The sequence below is a fragment of the Aristolochia californica genome, unplaced genomic scaffold, assembly GCF_029961685.1.
Source record: "Aristolochia californica isolate CCGP_79_NKW_82.1479 unplaced genomic scaffold, dmAriCali1.0.hap1 SCAF_16, whole genome shotgun sequence".
Taxonomy (NCBI): Eukaryota; Viridiplantae; Streptophyta; class Magnoliopsida; order Piperales; family Aristolochiaceae; genus Aristolochia; species Aristolochia californica.
In genome coordinates this window covers 15,707,515-15,720,914 of record NW_027181837.1, presented here as the reverse complement: position 1 = coordinate 15,720,914, position 13,400 = coordinate 15,707,515, and the positions used below count along the sequence as shown (strand labels likewise).

The following is a 13,400-nucleotide window of genomic DNA, read 5'->3' as shown; positions in this document are numbered from 1 at the left end:
ATTAATAGAATGCTTTCATTTGTCTTAGAAGGCAAAATCTCTATGCACGTCCTTTTGCCAACAACTCCATTATTTCCTATCTCTTCCCAAGTGTTTGGTTATATTTTTTTTGCACATATGTTGGGACCTTCGAAGGATAAGTTGTCATCTAGAGTAGGTAAATATATACTTATGGGGTAGTCTCACACATAGAAGGGATACAAATCTTTTTACCCATCCACTAGAAAAACATTTGTGTCCACCAATGTTACATTCTTTGAAGATGTGTCATTCTTTTGCTTTGCATTGTTACCCTGAAGGGGAGACACATAGAGTATATAAACTCAAGAAGGCAATTTAAGGGTTAAAGCAGAGCCTGCTTGCTTTGTTTAAAAAATTTAGCCACTCGGAATATCTATGGGGTTCTACAGGAATCATTGTGATACTCCTTATTTCCAATGAAGAAGTCCTCTGGCATTGTGGTGGTATTCGTTTATGTAGATGACATTATCTTTTTTGTCTGTACATTTTCAAACTAAGACTTGGGCCGTTGAAATATTTTCTAGGTATTAAAGTGGCAAAAAGTAAAGGAGTTATGATGACACAACATAAATATATAACTGATATGCTTCAGAAGTACGGTTTGTTGGGAGCAAAACCAATTGAGGTGGGACATGATCTCCATGATGATTAGAGTGTAGAATTAAATGATAGAGCATAGTATTGGAGGTTAGTGGGCGAGTTAATTTATGCAACAGTTACTAGATCTGATATTTCCTTTGCAGTAAGTGTAGTGAGCCAATTATGGAACATTCTCGCAAAATACACCTAGAAGTTGTACAAAGAATTTTGAGGTATCTGAAAGAAGCACCAGGAAAAAGTCTTTTCTTTAGACCCAATACCCATATGAAGATAGAGGTTTTCTCTTATGCAGATTATGCTGGGTCTAAATTGCAGAATAAGTCAACCTTTGGGTATTGTGTCTTCTTAGGAGGCAACTTGGTCAGTAGGAAAAGTAAAAAATAAAATTTTGTGGTCCGGTCTTGCGCAGAAGCTGAATACAGGGCAATGGCTCATACAGTGAGTAAGTTGACGTGGGGTCAGATTAGTCCCACGAGAGTTGTGCTTCAGCCAGACTTAATCGATGAGTATGTTTTGTGATAATCAGGTCATGATCTTCAATGCAATCCAATTTTCTATGAGAAGAATAAACACATATAAGTGAATTGCCGCTTCATTCGAGATGTTGTGATAAAAAATGAGATAGTTACTCCATTTGTCCGATCTGGAGATCAGTTGGGAGATATCTTCACCAAGGTCTTTGGGAAGCTAGAGTTTCTATCATTTTGCGACAAACTGACACTCCTAGATATATACGCTCCAGCTTGAGGGGGAGTGTTAGAAAATACATCCAGGGGTATTTTTGTCATTTTATCCTCCAGAGGTATATTGGTCATTTTACCACCTATGTGGTTTAATTTCTTTATATTATCTTGCATGTTGAGTTATGTTAATGTCAATAGCTAGATTGAATCAAGCACATTGTAATCACAACCCAAGTTGAAAACTTGAATTTGTTGTAAAATTGTGCCCATGACATCTTTATCAATATAGGTAATCGGCAGATGGGCTCAAGCTTTGCCGTATGCATTCAATGTCAACATGCGTAGGGCATGTGCAATGCTGCAACAATGGAGGGCTTTATTCCTATTGCAAAAATGAGGCGCATCGACATGCAAAACTTTCCTAGCAGACCTGAAATTCATATACTCTTTCAGGAGACAGAAAACATAGAACAGTGAAGAAAGTATGGTTGGAGTTTGAAGATATGCACGGGCAAACAGGATTGGTGAGTAAAACTACTATTTTGGCGCAAAACTTTCTATGGGATTATTCCAAATTGCTGACCAGCTTGTGTACTTAGTGAGCAAAGCTACGGACAAGGAGGTGGACAAATTACATGCAAATGGAAGAGAAGATGCATCTATCATGCGCACAGCACTAGTAGACCAAGCTCTTATTCATGCAGCATGTATTGTGGATGTGACGTGCAAATCCTTCACGCTAAGACAACTTTCCCCATAAGATTTCACATATAACAACAATAATTGAACAATAATAGATGAAGAATTGGAGATAGCAAGTTCGTGCACCTAATAAATTCAGGCATTAGCATCACTGGATAGTGTTGTTATTTCTACTGTAAAGCATACATGTAGTTTATGCAAAGTTAATTGATTACATTACAGTAGGGGTGGCATCAAACCGAGCTGATTCGCGAATAGCTCAAGCACGGCTTGGTTCCTACTCTGTTCAATTCAAAAAAACTCGGTCTCAAATCGAATTTGAGATCAGGTTTTTGACTCATTTTCGAGATCAGGTTTTCAAATCATTTAAGTAAACAAGCTGAACCAGAACGAGGCTTAGTTCGGTTCGCGATCTCGCAGACCAAATCATTTACTTAAATGACACTAAAGGTCAGGGACCGAGGACCGGGGATTGGAGACACTGAAGGCCCGAAACCTTTCCTCTCCACTCCAGACGGCAGTCAGGAACAGGGCTTTCGGTGGCCACAATGACAACGTCCCACCCTCCTCTCAAGTAGACACTTCATCCTCCCTTACAACAAGGTTTATTCTTCTGGTAGAGGAGAGGAGGCGAAATCAGCCATGGAGATTCCTGCACGGTAGAAAGGAAATGATCGTCTAAAGATTTTTGTGGCTTTTTTATGCTTCGAAGACTTACTATTTTTTCTGCTCAGGTTTCTTTGTGCAATCTCATCGTTATGCATTCTTTTCACTTTAATTCTGTCAAATGTGTGTATTTTTTTTCTAGTAGTGAGATTCTTTGCTCGTACTAAAGGTGCGGTGGTTTAATCTGAACCTTATAGCTCTCTGATGTGCACTGTCATTTTTTTATCTCTTCCTTTTCTTAGTTTAATATGAAGCTTGTAGCTTTCTGATATGCAATGTCATTTCTATCTCTTCCTTTTCTATCTTTGTAATGGAGGAGATGACAGATGGAGCCATGGCCAGAAACAGAGAAGAAGATGGTCACAAAAAGAAGTTATTTGGGAATAGCGATGGAGAGTCACAGGACTCGGCTTGGAAACCTAGAATCAACAGTGGGAAAAAAAAGAAAAAAATGAAAAACAAAGGGGTTTTGTTGTCTTCCATGTAGGTCGCCTCGTCAGAGGGGTGTCACGTTGAAGTGCACATTCATTTATTTTTGTGTCATGTGCTTTGCGAGGCCATCCACTCTGGTTAGTATAATTGTGGCATCAACCTATAAGAAGTCGCCTGGCGAGAAGAGGGTCTGGTCTAGTCAAGTCGGGTGTGCAACTGACTCGTCTGGCGAGTGGAAGAATGATAAAAATACAGAGCGTAGGATTGTCGATGCAGATCAAAGGGACCTTAATTTGGGATAATTAGCAAGGGTTTGGAAGGGTGACTGCATTATTAGGGCTGATTTTTCATTTTTTTTTCAACTTGGTAATTTTAATATTTTTCACTACATTAAGTAATTAGTAGTGGAAGAATATTTTTTTATTAAACAATAATAAGTTTTATGCTTTTGTTTTTGTCATATTTGGAGATTTTATTCATGCAAATAGGGGCTTCTTATATTATTTTCTAGCATGAAGAGAAAGAGCTAGAGTTTATAAATATATACCAGATGTATACATTTTTATTTGGGTGATTGTAAATTGATATTAATATTTCAATGATGTTTTTGTGTTTGATTATTGAATAACGTTTATGCATAATATTATGCATTGTTTATGAATAATTTTATGTAGAGTCTGTAGACAATTTTATGCATGGTTTATGTATAAAAGTCATGTCCAATTTTATGTAAAATTTATGCATAATTTTACGTACAGTTTATTTGATATGTATTTTATGTAAAGTTTTAAATATAGGTTACAGCTCGAACTCAGTTAAAATTATTAGGCTCGAGCTCCATTACAATTTTAGGCTCGAGGATGGGCTCGGCTCAAGTTCAAAATATTTAAATCAAGTCCAACTCTACATTACATTAAATGAAGAGTAATTACAAACATGGAAGATTCAGAAAATCTATACGAACATCAATCACTTTAAGATCTTTCACATTTGACAAAGGAGAAAACTAACCTCTCTCTCATACAGTCATACATAGATAACCTATACTATATTATACTATCTATATGTCTTTATATTATAATATTTATGTTTTATATATAGTAAATAGAATTCTTCCTAACTTTGAAATCCTCCATTACAAATGCATGACAGTAAAATGCTCCAAGAAAGCCCTCATTTCATGGAGCTGTGCCTCTTTTTTTCTTTTAAAAAATAAGAATAATAATATGGGCATCTTACGAAACTTGTCATGCAAGTTGACTGAAGTTACTATACATCTGATGATTGTTTTTCTAGCTGTATACATGCAGCAAGATCTTGCTCCAGTCAAGTTGACTTGCTTGTATAGGGGTTTTCAATCAAATATGGATTGTCAAGGAAATATAAATGGATACTATAGCAATTGAAAAACTAATCATGATTTGATGCTTCTCAAAACTAGATGATTTCCAGGAGTGTTACCAAATTGCCACCTCAGAAAAAGTTCTATATTAACATAAATCTCATAGGCTTGATCCCGTTAGAATTGATGATACAAGCATGTCTAAAGTAATTGAATGCAGTGACAACTTGATCATCATCACCTACGAACAAGAAATGTTGCTGCTAATCTGAAAGTACGAAGTTCAAAACGTGTACAAATCATTGGATCACAACTGATGAGTGCTAGACTTTAAACTAGAATTCCACATTTTAATGGTATGATGCACATCCTTCAAACTATAAATTTGATGAAGCTGCAACAAGAAAATTAAACTTATAGCTATTGGTTGATGCACATGTAATTGCACTCAGATTTACAGAATTTCAGCATAGTCCAGCCAACAGCGATGCACTGAGTTTAACACGGAACTTCCATCTCACACCTCGATTTTCTCAACGATTGTTTTCATAAATATCCACATTAAAACAGAAACATCAAACCGTAAAAGACAGAAAAACAGAAAAGGAGATCCCAAAGAGATGACAGCTCAAGAATCGATATCACTAAGCAGTACAAAACCGCTTACAAAAAGAGAAGAAACCATGTACAGAACCAACTCAGTCCGTATCCTTTCCACTCAAGGAAACTCGGTAAACAATGGACAGAAAAAGGGCCAAAAGAATGAAGGTTAAAACAAAGAGAAATAAATCAACGCAAAGCATGGCAAAAGTAGCACGGCATGCGACCTAATCTCATATATCACTGGAAATATATGAGAAGCTCAAACTGGCGAAGTCGTAGTTAAGATCTTAATTCTTAACCATCAAAATTAACTCGAAAACGGAAGAGTTCCATAAATGCAACCTAGTCAGCTTCCACTACCAGTCGAACAGATCTTGGAAACACAGAAAGCAAGTATACTAGGACGTACAACAAGCCAGAAAGAAAAAATCAATCTGCAGATTCGAACCTCGTCAAGACAACTAGAGCATTTCTTAAATAAGGAAAAGAACAACAGCAAGAAAAAGAGACCTCTTCATAGACGAATCAAAAGCAAGATCAATACTCAATACTAAAGCTTACTTGGAAGAGCTGCAGAACTCATAGAGCTTCCCTCGGTTGGAGAAGACGATGAGCGCGACTTCGGCCTCGCAGAGAACGGAGAGCTCGTAAGCTTTCTTCAACAACCCGTTCCGCCTCTTGGAGAAAGTTACCTGACGATTTATCTTGTTTTCAATGCGCTTCAGCTCGACTTTTCCTCTTCCCATCCCTCTCTCTCTCTCTCTTTCTCTCTCTCACAGTCGATTGTCCTCTCAACCTTTTCTTTCTGGAAGATCCTTCTGTCTCCCTCCCTCCACTCTTCACTCTTCTTATAGGAACAAAGGATCGAAACTGGTTTATTTCTTCCTGTGGACAAACGAAGTGAAATAACTGAACGAAAGCGAATTAATTTTTCTCATTCAACTCCTGATTTGGTATCTTAGGGTGAGAGGATAGGAAGAGAGAGGAGGAGTCTGGCGCGAGGCGAATCGAACGAAAAGGAACGATGTAAGTGAGAGCGAATAAAAAAGGGGCATTTTTATATTCATGCTTGTTGATTTTAATCAAATATTAAAATATCTTCCCACGCCACGTCTAACGCCAACCTTAAAAAGTTAAAAAAACATTCGACGTTACGCAAACCACGTGTCGAATTTTTACCGCCCTCGAATTCAACTTGCTTTTTTTAGACAATACTAGCCCTGTAGTAATAGTAAAATGACAAACATGTAATCTCATTTTTTTAAAACAAAATAATATATATTTTTTATTCTTCAAACTATTTAACTGGGTCAGGTGAATTAGTAAATTAAAAAAAAAAACAAAAAAAAAGAGACTTTTCATCCTGTCGCGCACGCAAGCGGGGAGGGTATTAAAGCAACTGAAACAGCAAAGCTATCAGTTTCCAAAGAAAGACGGTGACATAATCTACGCTGGCAAAACCATACGACAAGGGCCGGTCAAAACGTCTCCTAGGAATTACGTGTCGACCGCCAGTTGGCTTATCTCCTCAGCGTAGACGCTTAGGTGATGCGCATTGTCGGCGACGCCAGGGCACGGCGAGCGGATGATGTCATCCTCGGCCCCAAGCTTTCGGCGCCTGTGGTACTGTTCACGTGACGCCGGTACGGCGCTATTGGGAGAACCGTCAATGCGCCGAATAAATATTACAAATTTTGCTTAATCGAAAAAAAAAAATATATATATATATATATATATATTTTGCATGGAAAGAGGGTCCCCCCCCTTGTTTCCTCATTGTGTTGTCTTAAAATAGAGACTTGTCACACCCCTCCCCTTATTGTGCTGTCTTAAAAGAGACTTGTCCTTGTGTGGGTCATTAAATGAGTGGACCTATGCCCCTCTAATATTAGATAGCCATTTAATCGGATAATTGAGATAGTTATTTCGCATTTTTCACACAATTGAAACCTCAGAAAAAGGGCAACAATTGAATCATGTTTTATCTCAAATAAGCATTCATTAATAAAAAAACTATTGAAATACCTTATTTAATAGGATAATAAATAGTTAAATGACTATCCATTTTATATAAAACAAAGTTGACTTGGAGGTCATCCATGACATATAGAAACAGAACTTTCAAGGGTCCCAGTACTTTCAGGGGTACCCACCCTTGGGAGCAGACATGAAAGGTACTGAGCTTATTGCTGAGCATGTCGTGGAAGCCTATTGAGGAGTACAGGCTATAGGAGTATAATAAAGGATAGATGCCCCAGCATCAGATGACTGGATCCCCTCACTTACTAAAGACTGGTTATACGTAGCAGTGCAAAAGAAGGGAATATATTTTAAGAACCGACCATGCAATTCTTCTCCAAGGTGTCCTTCAAAACGAAGGGCAGAAACTGCGAACGTGCTTATTCAGAAAGCTTTTATGAAGTTTGTTGAGAAGTGACATCAAAACTTAATACACTTTAATGGGTGAGGTTCTTTTGTTTTGTTTTAGGGAGTTTGATGAGAAACAGATGGGGTGTGCTTAAACATCACAACCTCACGAGTCCTTTTTTACTGCTGGAATATGTGTTTTGGAGCAGGAGTTGGTGGTTGAGGTTTTTGGTTTGGCAAGTGGCCAGAGAGAGAGAGAAGAGAGACAGGGAGAGAAATGTCTCTGTGTCCAATCCCCCATGCACCAAAAAGGAAGAAAACTATCCTTTTTGTCTCATGGGAGAGGATTTTTGTTCTGTGGTGGAGGATTTGCCAGTGAACCAAATGCTGGAGCCGAGGATTTGTATGGGGGAGGTTGAGTTTCTTGAACAAATGATAGCATAGATTAGGTGTTAATGGAGGGTTGTTTTCAACCCTCAAAAACAAAAAGTCTTAAAGAAGCTTTAGACACCAAAACCAGGCCCTCCTCAAACGTGTCATGTCCTTGGAAACTTGCTCCTTATTCTTTAGTCATATACTGGGCAGATTTGCATGGTCCCCCCTCTCAGAACTCACAGGAGATGCTGCACTGACAGAAGACAAATACAATAAAAAGTAGAGGAAAAAGGAGAACATGACAACCTGTATAAAGGGGACAAATCTTTTTATCTTAAAGTTTGTTCAGTACAATAGAACAAGTGGGTATTTTAGCAAAAGAGGCCTGGACAAGATTCAAGTTCTTTTTATCATAGCAGAAATGCTCCAAGAGTAATTTACATGACTTTTCATTTCAGAGTTTGAACTTTATATCTGGTGAAAGGAATGGGAGTAGAGAAAGTAGTGGGTAATGAAAGAATACAGGCTGTGATTTCTTGCGAAGAAGGCAGAAAACAAACCATTTGTCCTCTTAAAGCCCTGAAGAGTCAATACATACTAATGAGAGGATTATGGAAATCATTAAGAAAGATTCTAAAGGGGAAATGAAGATGAAAAAGAGCTTCACCATAGAAGCCTCATCAACGACAAGGGAAGTACTAGGAAGGCATCAAGACAAGTTAATCAAGGGCTGGAAGAGATATTAAGGGAACCAAGTGCAAATAAATAGCCTCACAGACACTAGATTTCTAAAGAAAATTATCAGAAGAATGTTCTACTAAAGAAGAAACAAAAGATTTTGTGTTTATAGCAGGCATTTAAAAGGAATATTAAGAGTACAGAAGATAACCAAAAGGTGTCCTTTACCCTTCTGTGTCTCATCTTTTTTCCTCTTAAGAATGAAACATGAAGCTTTAAGAATAAAGAAAAAATCACAGATTAAGGTAATAGGAGATAAAAAAAAAAAAAAAAAAAAAAGGAAATTGTTTAGCCATCTATATCTCATCCTTTTCCCCTCTTAAGAATGAAACATGAAGCTTTAAGGAAAAAAAAAAACTTCACATATTAGGGTAATAAGATGCAAAAGTAGTGAATCACTGGAAGTACAACATTAGATCAAAATCTTTATTTAGGAGCTCATATGGTCCCCTTTCATTAAATGATCATTAACAGCAAGATCACTCCCAGATTCTCTAGTAAAATCCTTCAACGTCAAAGCCACAAAAATAATGAAATGTGCTCACTAAGGAAGCCAAAAGCTAGCTGCAGTCAGACTCAAATCAGTCCAAAGCAGTAGTTACTTCTTTGATGCATGCATGACCAAAGAATATGTTTTACTGTGAAGTTGGGTCCAAGACCTCTCTTAAAATGACTAGCCAACTTAAGAAACCTCTTTTCTAGCTAATAAACTCAAAATCAAAAACCTCTTTTCCAGCTAATGAACTCAAGATTTTTGTTTTCACTAATCCATGTGTAACTATTCCTTAACATTTATAATGTCAATTACAGCTAGCCTATCTTCACACACGAGTTGTTCATGAAGATGGATACTTGAGTTACTGCTTCTACATAAGAAGTGTCACAAACCAACCAATTTTTTGAAACAAATTAGGGATGAAGCCTGAATTTAATGACCTTATCACTAACACACCTAACATTACAAACAAAAAATTAACATAATGATGAAGCCTATCACTAACACATCTAAGTTCTCCCATGATTAAGAAAGGTTTAGGGCCTCTTTTCAAGGATAATAACATCTTCTTGGAAGTCAAGAAGCAACTTTGTTCTTTTTTTCTCTTTGGTTGTCAGTTAGTTTTATGGAGTGGTAGGTTTGTCAAACAAGCACAGACAATGACATAGACTTGGGGGGTAAGGGTGGCCACTCTTTTTCGTCAACTTGATTGTCACCATAACAAGATCTTTCTTTTAACTCTCCAAATCTCTCAATTGATGGTATTTTAACGAGGTTGGCATTGTTAATAAGGAAAACCACATATGAGTAAACTGAGGTGGCATGATATTGAATACTTTAAAATGAGCATAAATGTAATGCTATAGAGGTAGCTTTCATGGGGTCGCCTTTTCAACTCGGAGTTGCCTTAGGGTCTATTTAGAGCATCATGGAAATAAATGAAATGAAAAGAAAGTGAGAATTTGACCATTATTATTCCCAAAAATAGTTAGTGAAAATGAGAATTTGATCATTATCTCATTGTCACTAACTATTTTTAGAAATAATAATAGTCAAATTTTTATTTTCTTTTTTAAGGGTTCCAACCATACCCTTAGTATTTGCAACCGCTTTGTGATACACGTTTTGAAAAGAAAATGAGAATTTGACCATTATTATTCCCAAAAATAGGTAGTGAAAATGAGAATTTGATCATTATCTCATTATCACTAACTATTTTTAGAAATAATAATAGTCAAATTTTTATTTTCTTTTTTAAGGGTTCCAACCAGACCCTTAGTATTTGCAACCGCTTTGTGATACACGTTTCCATATTAGCAAGGAAAGTCACCAAAATTTACTTTCTGGGAAAAGAAAGGAAAAGTTTTTGTTGTTGGATATCATAGTTATTTACATTGGAAACGAATACCAAAGAAGTGGCCAAATTTATTTTTTAATAATTTCTATGAGACATATCTCCGAATGTTCAGAAAAATGGGTAAGAGCTAAAGAATTTAAACCAGTTCGGGTGGTTGAAATCGTTTGGCAAAGGCTTATTAAGAGCTAAATATGTAGATGAAGAAAGGAATCTTGAGAGCATGATGAGGACGACGAAGAAAAGGATATGCATGTGAAAGATAAGGGAGTGACTTGACTATCTTCCACAAATGACATTTATGGGCAAACAGAAGAGATAAAGTGTCCCCATACTAGGCCCTGATGTTACTGGCATATTATCCCCAACTGCACCACCAACACTTGTTTGGAATCCGGTGGAAGTTGGGAAAGCAATTGATGGGGAAAAATTGCTATGAAAGGAAGAAAAAAAAAAAAAAAACAGAAATAGGTTGCCACAACTTTTGAAGCTCTGTGGATTTTTTCATTTTCATTTGGTTAATCGTCACAAGTGAAAAAAACTCTCAAGGGCCATACACTTCTATAGAACCCTAAAATTGAATACGAACCGCGTCTAGCTTTATAAGTAAATCTTGGATTTGAAAAAGAGTTAAAATCTTGGTTGTTGTACAAATAGTAAGATCTCGATCGATCAATTTCCACTATCTCAGTAGTTTATTATTACCTTTAGGGTCAGTTCGAAACCCCATGGAAAAGAAAATGAGAATTTGACTATTATTATTTCCAAAATTAGTTAGTAAAATAGAAAATTTAATCATTATCTCATTTACACGAACTACATTTAAGAATAATAATAGTCAAATTCTCATTTTCTTTTCTTTTCTTTTCTAAGATTCCAAACAGACCTTAAATTTTGGTAAGTATCATCCCATACATGATAATTATGGACAATATCAAGAGCAAGAAATATCAAGGAATTGAAGCTCACCCAGATTCAATTAGGAGGTTTTTTTTTTCCTCCTACATGAGCATCACCCAGATTCTTCTTGCCCTGATCTTCATAAATGGATCATCTGTCGTGCATTGTTGATACATCTTACAGTCTTGGCCTTTTTCTAATTCCCCTCTGTTCATAATTGATTAGTAGAAACAAGTTCAACACAGTTACCAAACCATGCTTTACAGTCCAACATCAAACAAGAGAACTCCAAACAGAGTCCACATGCCGTTGTAACAAATCCACACGAGATCACCAATTGATGATACCATGACCTTGTAAGGATCAGGCATTGCTCCTTCAAATGCAGATGAGTATGAAACTATGAGCAATCTGGACACTTTAGACGACCTCTAGCTTGGCATTTGGTACATGAAATGGACCCTGTTCTGGTGGTCTCTCCTCCAAGCCACTCATAAACGTCTTCTATCAAGATGAAATTAAAAGGTCCTCCTTTAACCAGTCCAGCCCCTCTACATCTCGAGCATGCTATCATTTTCAAATCACCGCATCTTTTGCACATCCCCAGAGAACTGTATGTTTAACATCACAAAACTTAGTTAACTTCAGTAGATGATGCTAATGATTAGAAAAGTTCTTCTGACTTGGAACCTGAGTTGGGACTCAAGGTCACCCCAGTAGGATCAAGTCTCCCAAGTCCGGAAGCCAGCTCAGGGCTGGTCAAGGCCACTAGGTGCAGTACTTGGGGGCAAGTCTGACCTGCTTTCTCTAACATTTAGGTCAACCCATCAAGTAGCAACACCATGATTAGGAAACATATCACATGGTACAATTGACAACTGCAATCACATTTACAAAGAAAAAGGAATATAGAGAAATAGCTTTTACTTGTGTTATTTGAGATGATATTTGCATAATTTCCTGCATTTACCCAGCGCTGCGTCTGTTGTCTACACTCTTGTAAGAAAAACTAGGGTAGTAACTTAACATGCTCTAGCATATGTATCTTAAGAACTAAACCTTTTGCAGACCAATTTTAACAACTGGATGAAAAATTAAGCACTTGGTTCAAACAACTTGTAAACAATAATCACAACCCAAATAACAAAATAAATGACAAACAACAGTAAATTCGGTTTCCTTTTACCAAAAAGAGCATAAACATAGGTAGTGCCTCAATCAAAGCCAAGAATGCAGGATCCTTCAATCTTATGGGATGTTCATAATAATGTGAGACTTTTTTCTTTTTAAAAAAGTATTATAGAATAAACTTGCCCTATTGAATCTGAAATGATAATTAAATAATATCAGCAAAGCATCTTGTCAATCTGTCAGATAAAAAAATTGCTATGGTTCCAAAATGCCTTCATAATCAATTCCAAAAAGGGAAATAAATGTAGCCCAAGAACAAGTTTTCAACAGATTATTCAATTTCATTTACACAAAAGAGACTCAGAGACCATTACCGAAGTCACGAATGTGAATTATTCCAGTAATCTGGTTCTAAAGACACCATGAATCGAGCATAAAATCCAGAAAACAGCTCATCCACACTCCAATTCACCACTGCCCAGACAAACCCAATTCCAAGAATAAAACAAGAAAAGCAGGTGAACCAACAACGAACATAGAGATACACAAATAAACCCTAAGCACCAATTATCTCGGAAAAACGCTAGAAACAAAAGCCTGAAATACGACAGGAACTGCAAAAGAGACCGAAACTGCGGAAAGAAAAGAAGCACAGAATGATGAGAGGGAAAGTACCTTCTTTGAGACGCCGAAATGACGGAGTCGACCTTCGTGGCAGCAACAGTGGCGAAAAAGAGCAGAGCACCAACTCCAAAACCAGCAACTTCGCTCGCTGTGATATTTTCCATGGTGTCTACTGGCGGGGAGGGGAGGCCTTATCTCTAAGCGGTCGACGCTTCGGAGCAGGAGTTGAGTTCAAACTTCAAATATCAGAAATCAGAATAGGAATGGATTTGAGATTTTTTTTCCCCACGGAACTTCTATCGGGCATCCGATACTTACAAACGGAGACGAAAACAAATTTGGAAGAAGACGCCTATTACATTTTTA

General features: G+C 37.1%; 2 protein-coding genes across 2 annotated transcripts in view; both read right to left on the bottom strand.

Moving 5' to 3' along the window:
- LOC137952905 (agamous-like MADS-box protein MADS2) overlaps positions 1-6,053 on the bottom strand; it is a 35,346-nt gene extending 29,293 nt beyond the window's left edge. Inside the window, exon 1 of the mRNA XM_068800013.1 lies at positions 5,611-6,053. Coding sequence (XP_068656114.1) covers positions 5,611-5,795 — 185 coding nt within the window. The 5' untranslated portion in view covers positions 5,796-6,053. The remainder of the gene's footprint in view (positions 1-5,610) is intronic.
- Positions 6,054-11,470: 5,417 nt separating this feature from the next.
- LOC137953908 (uncharacterized) lies at positions 11,471-13,330 on the bottom strand. Its single transcript, XM_068801458.1, has 2 exons — positions 13,086-13,330; positions 11,471-11,890 (listed from the first exon to the last, which is right to left on the bottom strand). The coding sequence occupies exons 1-2, from the start codon at positions 13,196-13,198 to the stop codon at positions 11,680-11,682; spliced, it is 324 nt and encodes a 107-aa protein (XP_068657559.1). The 5' UTR covers positions 13,199-13,330; the 3' UTR covers positions 11,471-11,679.
- Positions 13,331-13,400: the final 70 nt, after the last annotated feature.